Consider the following 21110-nt stretch of genomic DNA (forward strand, 5'->3'; position numbering starts at 1 on the left):
CTTTATGGAGAATTAAGTATGATGGAGTTTGTCTCTAACATTTAAATAAAATGCAGTACATGTATATTTTGACTTTTCCCACCCCTAGGCTTATTCTTCCATATCCAACGTGTACAGCTCAAATGCCTGCAGGATGGCCTTCCACTTGGCTGGCACAAAGCGTTTCCACCACTTAGAGAGAATTTGAGGAACTGGGCTGTGTTTCTTTGGGAAGCAGAAGAAATTTAGGGGTCATCTGTAAATTGCATTTTTTTTGTGGACTTATCACTTAAAATATTGTTGTGAAATACTGAAACAGGTTGATCAGAGAGACTGTGGGACCTCCAATCTTAGAGATGCTGAAAATGGGCTTAGACAAAGCTAGTCCAAGGAACCTGAGCAGGACCAGACAGAATCATAGAATTGTTTAGGTTGGTAAAGGCCTTTAAGGTCATAGACTCTATCCATTAACCCAGCACTGCCAAGTCCCCCACTAAACCATGTCCCTCAGTGCCACATCAGCACATCTTTTAAATACCTCCAGGGATGGTGACTGAAACACTTCCTAGGGCAGCCTGTGTTCAACTGCTTTACAACCCTTTCCAGGAAGAAATTTTTCGTAATATCCAATCTAAGCCCCTCCCCCAGTGCAATTTGAAGCCATTTCTTCTTGTCCTATCACTTGTTACCTGGGAGAAGAGACTGACCCCGACCTGGTTACAACCTCCTTTCAGGCAGTTGCACAGAGTGATAAGGGCTCCTCTGAGCCTTCTTTTCCCCAGGCTAATCACCCCCAGCTCTTTCAGCTGCTCCTCATGAGACTTGTGCTCCAGACCCTTTCCCAGGGCTGCTGCCCTTCCTTGGACATGCTCCAGTACAATTCTGTTTGTTTCTGCATTTGCAGGGCAGAAGGGAAAAAGATAGAAATTGAAGACAGTATGAAATCTTTGGAAAAAAAAGAAGTGTTGCAGATAAATTTAGGTTTTATGACTGGCAAAATTTTGCTAGCTGCTTACTTTTATCATTAGTCTCTGTGATGTTGTAGCCCTGTGAAGGTATTACAAAACTCTGAATGGTTACATCATACTCTTCTTCCTTGTAAGACATTGCCTTACTCAAATCTCCACATGTTCACACCTAGTTTGCTTTGTCAAAAGGATGCAGACCTGAAATATTTACTGCCGGTGTCCACTTCCTTCACCTTAAAGCTTACACCAGCAGTGAGATTGGGCTGATTACTGTTTGGAAAGATGAACTTCTGTAAGCCTCCTCTTGGATTTTGCACGCCAAAACCCCCAATAGTTTTCTTCAGCCTTGTCATTGTCAGTCAATGGCCATAGGTGGCCTCATCCCCACCATGCAGTTTCTGTGGGAAGCTGTGATTGTAGTGCTAATCTTCTTAGTGAAGGGTGGCCCACCCTTAGTGAAGGGAGGACATCTGTGGTGTTACATTTGCTATTGCTGTGATTTTTCCTTGTTTCTGAATGGTTTTAACATCTGGCATTAACGAGGTAAGTACAAGTGTACTAAGGAGAGATCTTCTAGTAGTAGATGTGAAAAGAAAGTCACACACACCAGTGGTTTTCAAAAGAAACAAAAGCAGCTTAACTGTATTGACAGAATGCTCAATTTGGTTGAAAAGTCCCTAAAAATGTTGGTGAAAGAAGCCAATTTTGTGAAATACAAAAGGTTGTGTGAGCTTCACTTCATCTCTCAGAGAAGAAAGGTTTGGGAAGTAGGATCACAGTGGAGCACTGCCCTGCATCTTTGCGGGTGTAAATGAAGTAATAGGTTTTGCAGCCTCTTGTTCTGGAGTTCACACATTCATTTACAGGTGTGTGGGGAGAACATAAGGTAATTAAGAGGTCTTTTATTAAGTTATTTTCTGCAGAAAATAATTTAGAAAAGAGTAAACCCCACTTAATCTGTGTCTAGGAAGACTGAGGAGTTAATCTCGAGATGTCTTTGATATCACATTTGTTGAGATACAGCTGTCTTAAGGTAGTGGTAGTGGGAATGCAGCAAATCATGCAGGCATGGAAGCACTGAGATGCTTATTTTAAAAATCACTGTTTAGAAAGATGATCAGCTACTGCAAACTGCTTTTATTTATAAGCTTTCTAAATGTGGTTGTTTTGTTGGTTTTGTTTTCCAAGCAGCCTTCTAACTACTCCTTAACATAGATCCTTAAATGTCAGGGTATTTTTTTAATTAGAACCAGATATTAAAAACATGGTTTTTTACAGTTGAAATTGAAACCAGCTTCACTGTTTGCTATGGAAACAAGTTTTCAAAGCAAATCTGTTCATGTGTACACTGATGTGCCAATCTGTGAATTTATGAAACTTGTGAATTTTTTTCATGCCTTTTTCCAACCAGTTTGTAGAAAGATAGGTGGTGCAGAAGCTATTACAGTCTGCATTAAGCCAGTAACCTGTTTCTGTATCAGAAGTATGTGCCAGTTGCCCCACTGGATTAAAGATTAAAGAAAGGATGGGCCAACTAACACAGAAAGGTATTCAACTAATTAAAGATTAAAAATTTCCCCAAAGTTGTGTTCCCTGCCATTTGCACATGACAGTGTTGTGTTCTGTTCTGTAATCCCACCATTACAGAGAGTTAAGAGGGGCTCAGGTGCTTTTAGGAAAAGTGCTGCATCATACTATTTTTTCATACTCATTTGTCAATTTAAGTGTATATTATTAAAGAGCAGTTTTAAAAATAAGTTTCATGAGTTGTGAAATACCATATAGCTGTATTTTCCACAGTACTGCACTTTTACCTGACAATGTCTGGAGGACAATTATCTGGGGCTGAGCATATCTGACCTGCTCAGAGAGTCTTCTGGAACAGCTGTGGTGTTGCCTGAGGGATCACGTACTGCTTAGGTGGTTACTTATGCTGAGACCAAAATCCTCAATACATGTCTCACCTTGCAATAAACACTTGCCTAAGCTGTGCACATTGTTCTAAAGGAGTTACTGGAGCAATTCAACTGTAAAATAGGTGCTAAAAGGTAGCAGAAAATATAAAACATGCTATAAAACTTGAGACAAATCATCATGAGCTGTGTTGTCTGTTTTTTAATATGAATTTGTCTGTGTATTTGTTGGTGCAGGCCACAGAAACATTGTTCCGAATGGCGGTAGCAAGAGGAGCTATCACACCTTTAAGACATGGAGAAGTAAGGCTCAATATATCCGTGTTTTTTTGTTCCTTATTTATGTGTGATATAATGCTTTATTATTATAGTGCTTTATAAATTCCTGGAAGATGTACTGTCTTCAGGTAAGTGAAGAGAACTGGACTATATATAACTTGCATACCTACATTTCAGTATTTTTTTTAAAGAAGAATGGGAATTTAAATCTTGCCCATTCAGAAATGAAATATTTTTCAAAGAACGCTCTATTTTTTTCTTTGCTTCAATCATAACTTAGCCATATGATAGAAATGACTCAAGAGAATGGCCTTTCATCTGCTTTGCCAAAAGCTGGGATCCAGTTTTTCACTGAGTTTTCTCTATTAAAGATGTCAAATCTAGAGAAATTCACATGAGGTCAATATTTGTTACTGGGTGGCAGTGGAGAGGTTACTTCATCCTTTGTTCCTTTCAAGAAATAAAATATACGAAGTATTAGTACATTAATTATTCCAAAGAGGATAAATGTATTTGAATATTACCTTACCCATACATGCTTCTGTTTATGGTGAACATTGTTTTTCTTCTTTGTATGGTTTTATATGAGGTAAAAATTGTTTTGAATGTCGATGATAGTTCCAATATGGGTTGGTGCAATTTATACTTAGATTGAATTTCATTTAAAAAATAAAATACTACAGTCAGTCATGACACTGGAAGTGAGGAATGATCTGGGCATTGCCACAGCTGGATGCTACAGTGTGTAGGGTTTTTCAGTGTTAGATATCTCAGTGTTTTTTTGTGGTAATACGATTTTGATCAAATTCCTAATAAGCTTGTGAAAAATTCTTAGCATTTTATCTGGAATCCTGGCCTACACTGACCCTGGAATCCCAGCTGTGCTGTAAAATGTTCCCTATGCTGATGAGATTGCCTTAATTTCTCTTTTGTGACAAAGTAATGTATCTCTGCATCAGTGTCTAAAGATGTACCTGAGATTTCATGTCCTGTCATTGTTCGTAATTTTGGCTTTTCTGAATATCTGGATCCTCTATGTATTTTGTGTACTGCTGCTTTCTAAAGAAGAGCATAATGCCATTTCTAGAAATGTTAGTTACTGAATATATGCATCCCTTCCAAATTCCCTGGTTAGGATTTTTTTTCAGTGAAGGGTACTTAATTCTCTATGTTTTAATGACCAGGTTGCCCAAAAAGTTTGTGTAGTTACCCAGTGAATGGTGTGAATTATGGAAAATCAAATTATTGGGTTTTTTTTTAAAGAGTAACTAATTGTACTGTTTGCAGTGCAAAATACTGGGACAACTACAGACGTAATTGTGAATGATATTAGGAATTTCTGAATCTGATACATCTTGTGTTGAGCCAGTTCAGCTCACCGATGAGGTAGAAAAATGTTGTTGCTCAAGGGAGATCTTTTCATTAAATTCCATTGTGTAATTATAATTTACTTAGTCTGAAAATGAGAAATTGCATTATTCAGATGAAACTAATTTTTCCAGAAGAAACATATAATTATCTAGAGTCGTACTAAAATTTTTTTTTGCTTTTCCAAGAAATTGCTGGATGTTTGCACAGTGTGAAATTAGAAAGGGAGCCAGAAAAAAAGTTGAATATGAACTAAAGTTGACTGTATTCTGTTTGAGAAGTGTGAATTTGGCAGTGAAAATGAAAACAGAGAAACTTTTTAAATGGAAATTTCAAAATATGGAGGCAGCAGTCCAAATGTGCAAAAGTGCTGTTCAACTTTCACATCAGAGCTTAAAAATGTAACACCATTTAAAATTTGAGAGAGGGTAAACCTGTCCACTATTAGAAGGCAAAAGTCATACCTGTTTTTTTAAAATTAATTTTAAAAAGCAAACAGTATTCTGTCTGTACCACTGAACAGATTAATGTGGAAACGTTTCTTCTACAGGCAAAACAGGATGCATGAAAAGTTGTCCGTTATGATCCAGTTGTCATCATCAGGTGGATTTATAAGTTATTATAACGAATATCCACTGGCAGTCCCTTTTATTTCTCCTTTCTACATTTCCTCATTCATTTGGCCTTATCAGGCCTTTATGCATATATAATTTTTATGGTTTTCATTTATTATCCTTGAAGAAATTGAAAAATGAGGTTGTACAGGTTTGGTCTTTCTACTTTTGAATGTGGTTTATAAAATTGCTGTTGAGAGTTTAGATAACTGTGCTGCCAAAACCAGTTATCAAAATTGGGTGCATAGTGCCAAAAATTTCTTAACTGTGGAATATTAGTCATAGAGGTTCCTGAAGAATCTTTGCAGTGGTTCTCTTGCTCCTGGTTGGGTTTAAGTGTAGCAGCTTCCATGGGAAAGAATCAAACCCAGAAGCATAATTTATTCTCAGGAGTCAGTATGTTGTTGTTCATGTTAATTAGTTATTTCTGTCAGTTATGTTGTTGTGGGGGTGGACCATGAGGCAGAGCCTAACATTCATTTCTGTTAGCACTTCTAGCCGATTCCCAAATGATCCAAAAATCGTGGAGCACCTGTGATCACACCAAATCCCATGGCTGTGCTTCTGAAAGGAAATCTTAGGATGCATTTCATTAATGACATAAAGCTGAGTGCAGGTGATTGGCGCAGCTGAGAGCTGTGCATTTGGGGAGCCTGGACCTGGCACCACCTAGAGAGCATCTCCAGCTGTTTCTTCTGCTTCTAGTCTTCATGCAGGAGGCTCAGATCTGCTGCCATCTGTTCCTCACAGTGTCCAGTCTCTTCCAGACAAGCCTGCTGGCTCTGTGGGTGCTGGCTGATGTGGCAGCAGTGATGGGGTTGAGGAAACAGGAGCAGCAACAGCATGCCTGCTGAAATGAGTGAGAAGAGGAATACAAGGAGGCTTCTGCTTCAGAGCTGACTGTGCTTTCCAGTTTTACATTCCCTGGAGCCTCTACTGCTGTGTGCTGAACGCCAAGGAAGAGCCGTAAGGAGAAGCAAGGGTTGGCAGCAGTGGGCTGTGAGGAGTTGCTGGGTGCACAGTGGCAACATGGAATACATTTGGTACAAGCTAAGATTAAGTTTGGTGGCTATACACAGAGAGAACTTATCAAACCAGTTATCAAACCAGTGCTCTCATAAATAATGAGGCTGGAGCATTTGTAGCTATGAAAGTATCATTGTCAACCAAACTTGAAGTATAAATATATAGAAAAATGTAAGTTTTTCTAGCCTAAAATGGCTTATGGCCTTGCAGTGTAATACATGTAACCGTATGCATTGCTATGGCAGTACATACCCATGCTTGAAAGTGCACTTTGTTGGAAGAAGATAAGTCTTTGTTTTTGTTTAAAGCCGTTTTTAACAGATTTCACCATTCTGTGTGTTTTCTGTAAATTCAGTAATGTGGAGCACGAAGTTTTATGAATTTAGCCCAGATATCTGTAAAAAGTAATTTCTGTGGATTTGTGTTCATAGTTAATACCGCTGATGTATTTGCGATACCACGTTTAGCTAAACGTAGAACAAGGGGATTAGTAAGGATCTTTAAAATGGGGTTTCTTTAATATTTTTACAAGTGAATACGTAACAGTGGGAACAGCAATATGAATGCTCCTTCGTGGTGCAGCACTGCTTTTCCTTCCACAGACGTACTAAAAGAACCTTGGAAAGGTTGAAGTGGCATTACTGCCAGCTCAGGTTTTCCTTGCCCTCTTTCTTCCCGGTCCACTATGCCATAGCAGAGTGCAGTGTAGAGTCTTGTAAACTCACCTGTGGAATTTAAGTCATATAGACATGAATCTTTTGTATTATTAACAGTAACTCTGATGACTTTTTGTATGAGGAAGAACTTTTTAATTTTACTTGCCAATGGAGTGATTCAAAAGAGATATTATGACACCTGTCATCATATTTAGTTGTGTAATGTGGAGATGACATGGAACTAAGTATTCATTAAATGATAATCTCTTTTCCATATAAAGGGATTCTGCATTTGATTCCTAAATTTTGGGCTTTGTCACAATGATATTTTTGCTTGTGCTTTTGGCCAGTTTCATTTGTAATACATGAAACCCAGGAATACTTCATAAATGATCATGTTGCAGGTTCTGAAGAAGTACCAAGAATAGTTTGAGATTGATTTTCATTTAAATAAAATTCCTTTGGGTGCACAGTTTCCTGTGGTTTCAGCTCAGGGGCATACCAGGAATAATCACTTACAGGCACATTAGAAACTGAATTGCAGTTGGACAGTGGACATCTGATCCCCTCACCCTTGTGCCTTCCAATCACAAAGATGTCTTCATCATCCAGGATTCAAAAGTTCTGCTGTCACAGACTCCCCCAGCATCTCTGGTTTCCATGCTTTTTTCTTGAATACTTTGGTACTGTCCTGTTAATATGTGAGGAAAGATGTTTTCTCAGACTTTCGTTAATCTTGCAGCAGTAGAGACACTGTAGTTACACCGAAGTCCTGAAGGTGCTTAATTTCTTAAGTGTCTGTCTTTAGCCAAGGGCGTGTTTAAAAGGCAGCACTGTTGGGCAGAGTGAGCCATATTTGTTCTCACTGCAGGGATATGATTCCTAGCAACCCAGACTTGGTACAAGGAAACTTAAATTTTTTTGTGGCCGTGTCTCAGCTTCCATGGGCTGTTTCTGCCTTCAAGTAGGATTTTCAGTCTTTTGGATCTTATCCTCTGGGTTTTTCCTGTCTTAGTTAAGGGTTGCTGGCACATGGAAAGCAAATGTATTTTTAAAATTGAATGTGTTGCAAACCAGTGTAAATTTAATTTAACCAAATCGTATTTCTGAATGTCGTGTAAGATCCAAAATGACAGTAGGTTTCAGTATTAATTTCTCTTATAATTACCCACTTATATTTGAAAAATATTCGCAAAACTAAAAGAAAGGAGTTGCTTGCAGGCAGGTCTGAGTACCTGTTCATCTAAAGGGAGGTCCCTTCTCTCTGTCATAAGAAAATAATCTGTACTTTAATTTTTAGCTTACTCAAAAAAAAAAAAAAAAGGCATTTTAAAAAAATTAAGAATAAAAAGGTATCCTATAACAGTGTTCTGAACCATCAATTAACAACTCAAATTATTGGCATACATAGTTATTGCTTTCTCATTAGTGAAATCTATTTTGGAAGTAGTATGGAATCTGTCTTATAACTTCTTATAAAGCAGGGACAAATGGATAAAGCATATCCACAAGAACAGAACTGTTTTGTAGTCCTCTGGCTTCAGGTTTTGGTTTGGGACAAATGTGTCAGAAGTATTTTAAAATAGTACTGGGATCTGGAAAATCCTTTTGCCAGGTCACAATGGGTAACAGTTCAAAGGTAACTTAATTGCCAAAGACTGGCATACCTTATCTATGTTATCTGGAAGTAAGTCAAAAGTAAGTAATTCTTCTGATTAAATGTAGTGAAAGCTAAAGCTTGATTGGAGAGAGAGAGAGAGAGAGAGAGAGATTGAGAAAGCCATTGAACCCTGGGGAGGGAAACCACCAGATTGCCTTTGAGGTGTTCCAGTGTGCAGTGTTCCAGTGCTGTTTTTGCCATGTATTCAGTTGTGTGAAGGTGTTATTTGTCTTGGTTGCCCTGAGTTAGCATTTTAAGTGGTCTATAGATTTTTAATTAATTTTTCATCATGAAGAGGAAAGAAAATTTGTCTCAAAAGCATAGCTGAATATAAAGAACTTTTCTGCTCTTTTAATATGCCATTTGCCTGAGGATAGTCTGTTCCTTACTAAAAATCGTCTCAAGCCTTGATAAAGTATTGATCTGCTCTAAATAATTTTAAAGTGTTGTGATGGAATTAATTTTTTAGGGAATGTGAAAAATTAATGCACTGTAGGAATCACATTGTCTGGTGTAAATTTAAGGTAGAAGGATCTGAAAGTAGGATAGTGGCTGCATATTTCAGCATATGGAGAGGTACCACTGAAGAAAGGTAACACGCAAGTTTGGAAACTTGGAGAACTTAACTTTCAAAACAGAAGTGAAATAAGATCTAGGTGACTCACGCTTTGTATTTTTCTTTTAAGCGCATGGAAAATGTAGTCTGTCTATTTTTCATGGAGTGGAACAATGGGATTTAGTACTTCAGGCATTTGACATACCATGCTAACCATTATTGTTACTGTAATTTTCTTTAGTGCAAGCTCATGGTATTTATCTTAGAATAGTCATAACTTCCCTTTATGAAGTGAAACACAAGGCTAAAAAGTAAATTAAATTATGCTCAGGGGTATTTGCCAGGTGTGTTTCACCAAGAAAGTATGGGCAAGGAATAAAGTAAGGAGGGAATTACCTATTTGAAAGACTTCTCTTTTTTTTCTTTAATACTTTGCCTATATATTTCAGATTTCTTACTCTTTTCCATCAGCGAAGCAGTGAGTGCGTGGTAAAGGTAGACAATAAAAAATTATGGCAACAAAGCTAAATGTAAGGAAATATATTTATCTCTCAATCTAGATTTTGGTCTTCTATGTTGTGGCCTTGGAATGAAGTTGTCATTTGCTTTTATCCTTAAAACCTGCCTGCAAAACTGCCCCCTGCAACTCCATTTCTCCTAGAGTTAAGATCATGTGCAGGGGCATTTTTACTCCTGTACATGAGCAAAGGCAGAGTAGGTGCTACTGGAGCTTCATGCTGTAATAATGCTTCATTCTCACTTTGGTGGTGTTGATAATGATGTATGTTAATTCTTTCATGGAGTTAAAGAAATAGGCAACTGTAAGAAGATACTTAACCTGATAAAGCTAAGAATTGGTTCACATTCCTCTAGGCATTTAAGAATGCTGAGTGGTACTAAAGCATACACTCAACTGATCTTCAGTTTCCATGCAAGTTGTTTGATTCAAGTTATTGGAAGAATAGCCTTGCCAGTGTATGAACGCACATGATCTTCACCAGCGCTTCGCAGTGTAAATATGTGCGTGTCAACTAAATCACTGCTTTATGTACAGTCACAGAATCATGGAATGGTTTGGGTTGGAAGGGACCTTGAGGAACATCTAGTTCCATCTCCCCCCTCATCATGGGCAGGGACACCTTCCACTAGACCAGGTTGCTCAGAGCCCCATCCACCCTGACCTTGAGCACTTCCTGGGATTGGGTGTCCACAGCTTCTCTGGGCAACCTGTGCCAGTGTCTCACCACCCTCACAGTAAAGAATTTCTTTCTAAAAACTAATCCAAATGTACTCTCAGTTTGAAGCCATTGCTTCTTGTCCTGTCACTACAGTGCCTGATGAAGAAATCCCTCTTGGCTTCCCTGTAGGCCCCCTTCAGATGCTGGATGGTTGCTGTGAGGTCTCCATGCAACCTTTTCTTCTCCAGGCTGAACAGTCACTTTGAAGAAGGGGTGTCTTAATGTCAGTGTAAATGTTACATTCAGTGATTTTCAGGTAATTAAATGTAATTTTCCTTTTGGAAAACAGTGTTCTCATTCAATTCAAGTTATTTTGTGCTTCTTGTCCATGTGTTTGACTTAGTAAAGTATTGTTGAACACAAAGAAGAAATAGTAGTAGTCTTTGGTAACTTTTAATTGTCCTGTATGTTAAGAGATTGCATAAGTCAAAATGCAGTTTGAAATGATTTTTTTTGGGTTTCTGAAAAAAGGGTGAATGTGCCTACAGTCAGTCAGAAAGCTTTTTCCATTCCATCCAACTTCAACAATCATGTTGTGATTCTGTGTGCTACTCTTTGTATTTAAAGACCTAAATTTTCAAACATTTTTCAGTAGGTATAAAGCTAGAATAATCCTTTATTGGGTGTATATTTGATTAATATTATGTAAAAGTTAAAATTTACGTGAATTTCTCTAATTCTGTAGAAAAAACAAATGGCAGTATTGAAGGTAAGCAGTTCCAGGTTATAAAGGCTAAGGGTTTTATTATTCTTTCCAAAAACGTGAAGGTATGGGAAAATACTCTTGATAGGGAGGTTGACTACTTGGATTGGGAACTGATACCAAACACAGGATGAAGTATTTCTGGTGTGACATTATTTGATGCTGGGGGAAGAGACTCTAGAACATTTCTATCACGTGACAGGTAGTGATTCTTATTGGGTGAGCACAGCTAGCTTTTTTGGACACTGTAAGACTGGTACTACACTCCAGTGATCTGAAATAATTTCAAACTTAAAAATCTTTGATGTTCTTCCTTCTTTTAAAGAACTTCTATGCATTTGCCCTGAGAAGCCAACCCTATACCTAAATAACAGCATGTTTAGGACAACAGTCTAGCCTCAGATATTTAGGTACCTTTACAAATGTTAAGCAAGTTATTGTTACGAGCAAGATCAAGTGCTGTTGCTCACTGCTCAGGAGTGAGCATTCTGGGTACTCAAGAATCAGGAATAGTGGATGTTAATGAAAATAAACGTTGCTAAAGTTCTGTAGTAACAGTCTGCATGGGTTCGTTGTGATAATTTGCTGTAATGTTTTTACAATATTTAATCACTTAGGAAGGATTATATTGTCTTTCTTGACTGATATCTCAGTGCAGGGTGATGGCGATAAGTGAAGATCTGGTCTGCCAGCAGCAGGGATGTTAGGGTGCATGAACTGCTGGAACAATTCTCCCACTCTGAACCATGAAACCAATGTGCTCCTGTTGGTTACAATTTAATGGAAACTAATTCTTTGTTGGTGGAATCAGGTGAAAAATATGTGGTTCTGATTAGCAAACAGTCTGTAGAGTTTCTTGGTCATGGAGAACATTCCTCTGGCCATGTGCATGTGTTCATGTGTGTGTAGCTATACATATTTATGTTACAGATGCGTCTTCTTATATTAAAAATGCTGGGCAGTTCAGTTTTTTTTAAAATATATTGTTTTTTAAAATGTACTACAATCGATAAAATTATAATGTAATTATTAAATATGTTTATTATGGTAGAATAAATATTCAGTTTTATTGTTTCTGAATTTCAGAAACTCAAGTTTTTAAACCCAACAACCCTCAAAATAATATTTAGTAGAACTATGTAACAAAAACTCAAATATGAGCCTTTTTTGAAGTGGCACTGTTTTCTGTAGGAAATATGTATTATACAAGTGACTACCTGGATAAAATAATGACCTTTCATTTATAAGTATCCTACAGAGCTGCAAAAAGTAAACTGGTATCTGCAGTCTGCCTAATGGACTGCTCACCACATCACCACATGCAATTAAGCATAAGTGATTTTTCTGCTCAAGACAGCCTCAAGACTGATTTAGCAATGAAACTTAATTACTTCTAGCCCTTAGAGAAAATGGCCCAACAAAGTTGAGGTTGTTGGCAGAACAGTGTGGGAAAGCTATTGCTGCAACTCCCTTCCCCACTTCTGATTTTCTGTTTGCAGTACTTAAAGCACAGTTAACCTTCAGTTAAGCAAATATTCCCACAAAAATGGTGCATTTTTATTTCTTTCTTTGTTACAAGGCCAAAGAAAAAGATAATGAAACATTGCAGTGTTTTAAAAGCAAGAATTCTGATCAAATCCCACTGCTTCAGACTATGGGTGAAGTTTTTCTGTGCTAAAGGAAATGAAAACTTAAAAATTAGTTCTCAAATGCCCATCTAAGTGCTAGGTAGCCATTCTGGCCAGAGAAATCTCAAGCTAAAAGCTAAAGCTAAGTGCATTTGTTCTTCTTGACAATTTAGTATGTTATAGGTAAATTATTCCTTTATTTTGTACTTAGGTTACAGGAAAAAATGCTGAAGGAAATGAACATTATCAAAAAAAGGAATCGTATTAATAAACTACTTTATACTCAAAATTGCTTCATGTGAGTTTTTAGGAATGTGTTATTTTTCAAGGAAACAGAGCTTCAATTCTGTGACTCCAAGGAATACAAGGAATACATCTGGAATAACAATTCAGAGAGACATATGGCATCAATTGGCTTATATTTTCCTATATGGGGGTTCTGACTGAAGTAAGAGGGAAAAGTGCTCATTAATTATATGGGATTAAAAATGCAAATACTGTGCTGTTTTGGATTTACATGCCCTATTAAAGAACTGTGAGTATGGAAAAGATGTGGAAGCGGAGCAAAGAAAGTTTACTTTTCTGTTAGCTGTGGCAATAACTTGCTTTACTTCTGTAGTATATTTTTCCCCTTAACAGTTTTGACCCCCTTACTCTTATCTTTTCATATAGAGAAATTTCTCATTTACCTCTGGGATTGTAATTTACAAAAAGAAGCAATATTGCGGTTGTAATTTGTTTGATAAATTTCCTCCTTAGTATGCTTCAGGTCTTTTTCCTGTTAACAGCTGTGGACATGTTTATCAATGGAAATATTCATGGTGACAAAACTAAAAATGTGCCTAAGTATTTGTGAGGGTGTGCAGCATGAGACACTAATTCCCAAAGGCATGTTTAGCACATGCTCTAGTGCTTTACTCGGTAGGGAGTGAATTTAAGAGTGTGTATAGGTCCCCTTGATTTTAACAGTATTTAACCAAACAAGTGACTTAAGCTTTTTGCTAGATGGGAAATAATAATTTAAGCATGTACTTGAAGGGGGTTTTCTTTATTTCTTTTTAAATTTTCTTTTTTTTTTTTAGGTCAGAGCTTTGAAAGACTCATTGGAATGAACACTGTTTTAGCCTTACATTTAGAATCCCTGGAATAGTTACCAGCCCCAACTTCTATTTACTATATTGTATTATATATATACCATATACTTTTTAAAATTTGAACTGCTTAGGCTGACATTTTCGGAGGTGATAATGATGGTGCTCCCCATCTTCACTATGCAATGTCAGTTTCCCTCCTTTCACAACGGAGGCACACGAGGCCTTTCATGAAATCCATCATGTGACAAAGTAATGAAAGACCGACCAGAGGCCTGAATTGCAGTTGCACCAGCAATGTGTATCAGGAGCTACATGAACTTAGTAAGGGATGATGCCTGCCTTGAACAGCTGACTGTCTGAATAAGCTTGGGAAAAGGCTGGGAAAAAGTTTAGTATTAACATCTCCTTGAGAGGCTTGGGGTAGGTAAGTGATTGACTCGAAGTCCTCCAAGTACATGTGAAAAGTAAGCTTTTGCTCTCTTCATTATGTGGGCAAAATGCCACTGCTTATTTTGCAATAGGTCATGCAATAGATATACTTATTTCCTATAATAAACTAATTAATGGGGTTACCTGCAGTGTAACATGGTCTTGGTAACCCATATGATCTCCTGCATTTTAGGTTCTGGTGGAGCTGGGTCCCAGTGGCTTGGCAACCTCTGGTATTTGCAACTATTCAGTGATATAAGGTGATGCTCAGGTTGCCCTGGAAACTTCATGCTAAAAATTTAGGACTAATGATATTGTTGGGATATATCATACTCTTTGCTTATCTCTTGAATTTCACTAAAGTTTGGAAGCTAAGCTTCACTCCTAATTAGAAGAAAATGTTTTATTGCGTTAACAGTAACAGCCTTGCTGCCTCCTTTTGTTCATTGCTGAAGTGTTTATAACAAAGGGAGAGGTGCACTGTGCTCTTTACTAAGCTCCTTTCTGGCAGGTGCTTTGACTCCCTTGCATGTTGGATTTTAAATCTCTGTTAACTTGTCTGTAAGAGTTCAACATTAATTTATAATTTACTTGTCTGAATTCGCTCTGAGCTGTGTCATTTTGCAGTCTGTGCAGGATGGAACCGAACAGAGGCAGATGTGGAAATATTTCTTTTCAATAAGATTATTTTGTACACAATGTACTCCTTTCTGTGGCATTCATTACAGCTCATTGGACTTTGTGTAAATTCAGGACAAAAATGTAGACAAATAAATTTCCCTGTGTCATCTGCATGCCCTTGAACTCAGTTTCACTTTGAAATGACTGTGTGAAGAGACCATGAGTGGGTACAATTTTCCAGTCATAAGGAAAGTGCTTGGAATTCCTGACATTTGGAAATGTGCACATATGTTTAATAAAATGTGAGTTGTTTTTTTTTTTTTTTAAAAAGCTCTTTTAAGTTGCTGAAACTCAGAACTTTTATGTAATGAGATCTGACCCTGGAGCTGTTTATCAGACTTAAAGGAAGTGCCCTTCACTGGACATTTGAGTGGTAGTGATAATGTTGAAAGGAAAGATTGACTAATATCTCTTTCTATGCTCTTGGTAGCCACCAAAGATCTTAAAGTTCATTCTCTTGTTTAGTCTTGAATAACAGAGCCATTTAAAAGTAGCAGCTGGTGACCAATGTGGTCTGGTAGAGGTGGTGGGTATCAAGAAATAATTTCTGTGTGAGATGTCTTATTTTTCCAAAGCATTTTCCAGCAGTGAACTGTACTTGTGAAACTGGCTTAAATGAGCATTTTTCCTTCTCCCAGTATAAATTATTGTAGTTCCAGTGTATGTAGTTTCTACAAACAGCATTTGGCATCAAGAGGCACAAAATATTTTGATTATTTTAATGTGTCAATAATATGGGAAATGCTGTTCTAGGTAGGGAACTTTGTATACAAAAGACAGAAATAAAGATACTTAATTCTATTGACTAATAAATATTTTTGCATGTATTAAAATATCAGTACATGATTTTAAAACTATTAAAGTGCTGCTCAGCAATGGACATGGTCACAAATAGCTGGCTAAGAAAAGGTTCCTCCCTTGGTCCCTTATCTCAAGGCGTTTTTACGAAAAAAAAAAAAAATACAATTTGAGGTTACACTAATTCTGGAGTGAAAAGTGACACCTGTTTAGCATTTCAAATGCTGTACTTATGTCTGAAACAGAGAGAACAGTTTGTGCATTTGAAAGTTATCTCCTGGCATCTTCACCCTTCCTCATTTTTGTTTTCTCCAGTATTCAACAGTTGTTTTTTTTAAGGTGCTATCAAGACAAAGTCTTTTCTTATAATAAGTAGAAGGAGCCCACAAGATTTCTGCTTCTACAGTTTCATCCCCAAAGTGAGAGCTATGGCAGAGAAATGTGGTTAGAGAGTACAAGCTTTGCTGGAGTGGTACTGCGAGAACTGGGCCAGCCTGTTGAAGGGGGACTCTTTGGACTGGTCTCACCATCTGATCAGAAGACTGTGGGAAAGGTTGTCTGTGAGTTATAACATGATTTCGTGCTGCCTGCTATTAAGATGTCTTCAGTCCCACAGCACTGAATGTGAAAGGTTCCCTAAGTAGGGATTTTGGGAGAGCTAAACTTAGACAAAGCTGCTTTTATTGCTGGAATACTTCATTCAGTCATTTTCGCAGTATAGATGGGAGTTCAGATTTAGCTCTGTTAATTCACTCAGGATATCTTAAGAAATTTTATGAAAGATCTCTAAAAAAGAGAAAGAATTGTGTTTCTGTGCCTGATATTCTTATCTGGCATTATATTAAACATTTGAAAATATACACATTAAGCATTTGAAGATATAGTAATGAACCAGGGTTGCTTCAATTTTTCTTTGACCCATTTCTATATTGCAGGCAGATTATAGTATCAAAATACTGTAGTAAATCACTTAATAATTAAATTCTTTGTTGGTATCTCAGGAGTTTGAAATTCCTTTGGGTTTTCCCACCACCACCTTTGAAGATAAGGCCTGATCTGTCATGTGTTACATGATTCTAAAGTAGTTTCTGCTCAGGTAACCTAACAAGCAGATAAAAATGGTGCTATATTTGGGGGAGAGAAAATACTTTAGAAGTTTTTTTTTTAATTTAACAATTTTTTCTTTAGTGTCTGTAGATTTAGCAAAATTATACCCTTTCAGAGTATGCAGGAATGTTTATCCAGTTGTGTAAGGCTGTCTAATTATTAATCAGAACCTTTCAGGTGTGAACATTTGGTTTTTAATTGGAAGCAAAAGCTCTTTGCTAGAGATTCAGTACTTATTATAGGGAAGACCTGAGAAAGCTCCTAATTTTTATATCAAAGCTTTCCAATAGAAGACACATTTTCAAGAGAAACCAGAAGATAACAGAATTTAATTCTTAAGTATTTCTTTTTTATTTTTCAATTGTTTAATTTTTCTGTCGTTTAATTTTCTGTCTTGGATTTGTTTCTGCTCAAAAGCATAGGGACCTCAGGTCAGATTCATAAAGGCTTCTTACATTAAATCTGCTAGTATTTGGCCCTCATTCAGTTTTAATGTGATATGTATGTGTCATGAGTTTGATTTTTTGTTTTAAGGAGCCAAGTGGTAATAAGGGTCTGTGATTTCCCCCCCAGACAATATTTTTATGTGTGCTTCTCCCTTGGTAATACGTACAGTATTGGTCAGCATTTGAAGACGCATTTCATTGCCCCAGTAGTGAAGGAGGTGTTCTAGGAATAGTATGAAGCACTGCCAGAAGTTCTGGAAGCAATCAGAGAATTGCTTTGATGTTGGGATATTTGTACAGGGGTACCAAGCTAAGGACCCTGTACAAGGCTCAGTTTAGTTTCTTGTTTTTGCGGTTTAAAGTAAAGCTCTTGAACACAAAAGCAGCAACCGAAAACCCCTAATATGTTTTTTGTTGTTGGATTTTTTTTTTTTTTTAAAAAGGCAGCTAGTAATTAGGGTTGAAAAGGACTCTTAATGGTGTACTAATTTATTCCTTTTCCTTGTCCTGACAGGTTTAATTATTCCTAAGTATCAGTGAATAGACTGATGACTAGCTCAAAATTGACCAGTTCCATTGATGATGGGACAGTGGTAAAACTGTTCTTTCTATTTAGTTTCATTTTTTTGGTGAGACATAGTAGTGAATTATTCTTCCACAGGTAACCTGTGTTTTACTTAAGTGTAGATAAGCCAATAAGACATTTCCTTTGATTCTTGTGGATATTTTTAAAATTCCTCAGTCATCATCCTGTCTGCAATTTGGAGGGTTTAAATCAGTTTTACTGGCTGCAATATTTCCTTATAAATTTAGATTATAACTTTCTTTCCAACACATTTAAAAAGATTAAAGTAAAATTGCCTCCCTCCTGTAATATTTTTTTTTCCTGGATTCCTGGCATTTTTTCTAAACTTAAAATAACTCAGCATGCTGAACTTTTCCATATTGTCTCCATCAATGTTTTCATTGTTATTTCCTTTTCCCCCTTTGCTTCAGGGAACACATCTTTCATGTCACTCGTGAGCAAGGGAGTAGCCGATTTATACAAAGACCAAACCGCTTACCAAAATGATCGTCTTTTATAATTTCCACAAAAATTGAACTCCTTTTCTGCCTGCCTGTCAACCTTTTGCTGTTGCCTCCTTCAGTGTTTTGTATAAAAGCTATGCTGTTATTATCCCACTACTGAGTGATTCATCTCATTTGATAAATAACTTCTGGTTGTGTACTGCTCTGCTTGCTTATTTCTCAAGGAACATGCAAAGATGCAGATTATCAATTTCACTTTTTCCAGGGGCTGAATAGCATAGTTCTGCAACAGCATTTGATTTATGGCAAGTGATAAGGAGGTAGGGAACAGAAAAGTGAGGAGGGGATATTCCTAGCTAAAAAAACCCAACAAACCTACTCCTGCGTGAGTAGGTAGAGGAAGAAAACTTACATAATGGGAGAACAGAATTTCTCTGTGAATCAGAATAGTTCATGTATTTTACTGAGTCTTCATGAACTGGTGTCACGATGAGCAGACTTCTGTCCAAGCTCTGTTGTCCTTGTAACAGAGGCAACTGAATTACACAAGACCAAAATGGCATCAGTGAGTGCAGCAAACGCAGTAAGCTGTGCAAGAGGACAGCCTTGGGCGTGTTCGGAACTCACCTGCTGCTCCAGACTCTGTGAAACAGTCTCCCACTTGAAAGCTTTGTCATTGCTACAGCTGAAATGGAAAATTACAGTGTTTGGTCTGAAAATAGCACTTTGCTCAAAGAAGTGGTGTTCTGATGTTCAGAAAAAAAGCCAGAAACATGATAGAGCATATGGGTGTGCATCAAGTATGACAGGAGAAAATACCTCAAAGATGCAAACTCATGAACTGAAATAATAGCATGTTATATTCCCCTTAGCTGACATCTCAAATATCTTTGTAATGGTGAACACTAGATGTTATTCAGGCCCTGGTCACTGCAGAAATTGGATGCAGCCATCAAAAAAGTGGAGAAGAATCACAGAATGATTAAAGTTGGAAAAGACCTCTAAGATTGACTCTAACTCAGCACTGGCAGGTCCACCACTAAACTATCTCCCCAACTGCCACTTCCACTCATCTTTTAAGTCCTTCCAGGGATGATGACTCCACCACTTCTCTGGGCAGCCTCTTCCAATGCTTAGCAACCCTTTAGGTGAAGAATATTTTCCTAATATCTAAAACAAACCTCCCTTGGCTACAGCTTAAGGCTATTTCCTCTTGTTCCATTGCTTGTTCTGTGGGAGAAGAGTCCAATCCTGCTGGGAAGGAAGTTGTTTTTTAATCCTCCCTCCAGAAAGTTTCAAACCTGGAAAGGCTGGTGCTTTTACTTTACTTTGTGCCTCTTCTCTGTGTGAATCCTTTTATGTATCTATGGACAGTATCATTTCAACAAAGAGAATATACCCAGGTCTTACCTGCTTCTATTTTAAATATGTTGAGGGTTTTTTTTCAATATTCCTTTTGGTCTCAGTGGGGACTGAAATGGATACCAAGGAGGTAATCTAAAGTGTCAAAAACATTAATACCCACTGTTATTATGTGATAGCATAATTTTGATTGCATGAATAAAGTATCTTAAATTATTATTTGTAAGATGTTTATTTAAAAATACTAATGTGAGCACAATAGTTCACTTTTGTTTACCAGAACTATTGTATTTATTTCCAAACTTTCAACCAAATATCTATAATGTGAGTAATCTCTTATATATTAATCTATTAAATATTGTCCAGATTAACATTTTGTCTATATTGGTATTGCATTTCTACAAGGGTTTTTTTTTCTGTAATTTGATAGCTGAAACTATTGGTTCCTATTTTACACTGGTGTTTACTTGCTTGAGTACTTGTAACCTGATCTGTTTGTCTGAATTTTGGCTGTTCTGGGGCATGTGCTGCCTGCTTGACTCCGCTCTGCTTTTGTCTCCCTGGTTTTCACTTCTGTAATGATTCCCTGCAGTCCATGAACATTAAGGTTCACGTGAGGTCAACCATACCTTGCAGATAGTGACAATAGTGCAAATAATGACAAGTATGGGGGGGTTACATGGTGTTTTCCTGTATTTAATTTAGAGGCTGGTGATTTGTGAGTAGCCTGCAAGGATGCTGCACCGAGTTTGGTTATCGTTAGGTTCAGATTTGAATCCCTAAATATCTTCCTGTTCCCAACCCTGGTTGTTTTTTTTTTTTTTTTTTTTTTTTAAAATCCTTGAAGTTGAGCATGTTTGGGGATCTTCTCTCTCTGAGTTTCTCTTTTTTCATGTTTTGTATGTATTTTATTTCTTTACTTTTAGTGGTGGTGTGTTGACAAAGCTGTTTCTATTTAACCACCACCTGAACTTGGGTAGCATGAAAGGAAACTGGTCCAGCTAAGGAATAATTTTAGTCCCTAGTGACAGGGGGACCACATGGAGGGAACACAAAATATTTTCTTACGGGTTCCAAAAAGAAGAGATGGCTCTAGGCTAAAATACCTTTTGCAAACTAGGAAGTGATGTATACATCTGAGTGATTTGAAAGCTCAAAAGAGTTTCTCTCTCCACCAGCTGATGCTAAAAAGTAATTCAGTATTACTAGTAACAGTGCTAGAAGGTAGCAAGGCAGGCAATATCAACAGCAACAACAAAACTCGCTCTTTTTTTCAGCTTTTTTAATAAGCCTATTCTAAATTGTAAGATTATAGGCTTCTGCTTATACTCTGAACAGCTGTTATTGGCTGGTGGAATATAAGGACCTCTTGGCCTCCCCCAGAGATCCCTTTGGCCATGCAAAGATGAATGCTGGGGGTTGTGGTGCTGGGTACTGCTGGGCTGTTGTGGCTGCTATTAAAGAAACAAAGATGAAATCCTTTTGTTCCTGCCTTGGATTCAGAGAAATTACTAAAATACCTGAAATCCCAAGAAATTGTGATATAACAGTTTACTCAGAGATTTCAGGAGCATTT

General features: G+C 37.3%; 1 protein-coding gene across 1 annotated transcript in view; it reads left to right on the forward strand.

Moving 5' to 3' along the window:
- The window catches only part of TMEM135 (transmembrane protein 135), a 160862-nt gene that overhangs the window by 64940 nt on the left and 74812 nt on the right, over positions 1–21110 (forward strand). Inside the window, exon 5 of the mRNA XM_082278441.1 lies at positions 3098–3163. Within this exon, the coding sequence (XP_082134567.1) occupies positions 3098–3163 (66 nt within the window). The remainder of the gene's footprint in view (positions 1–3097; positions 3164–21110) is intronic.

The sequence above is a fragment of the Coloeus monedula genome (assembly GCF_965178545.1).
Source record: "Coloeus monedula genome assembly, chromosome: 3".
In the NCBI taxonomy this organism is placed as follows: Eukaryota; Metazoa; Chordata; class Aves; order Passeriformes; family Corvidae; genus Coloeus; species Coloeus monedula.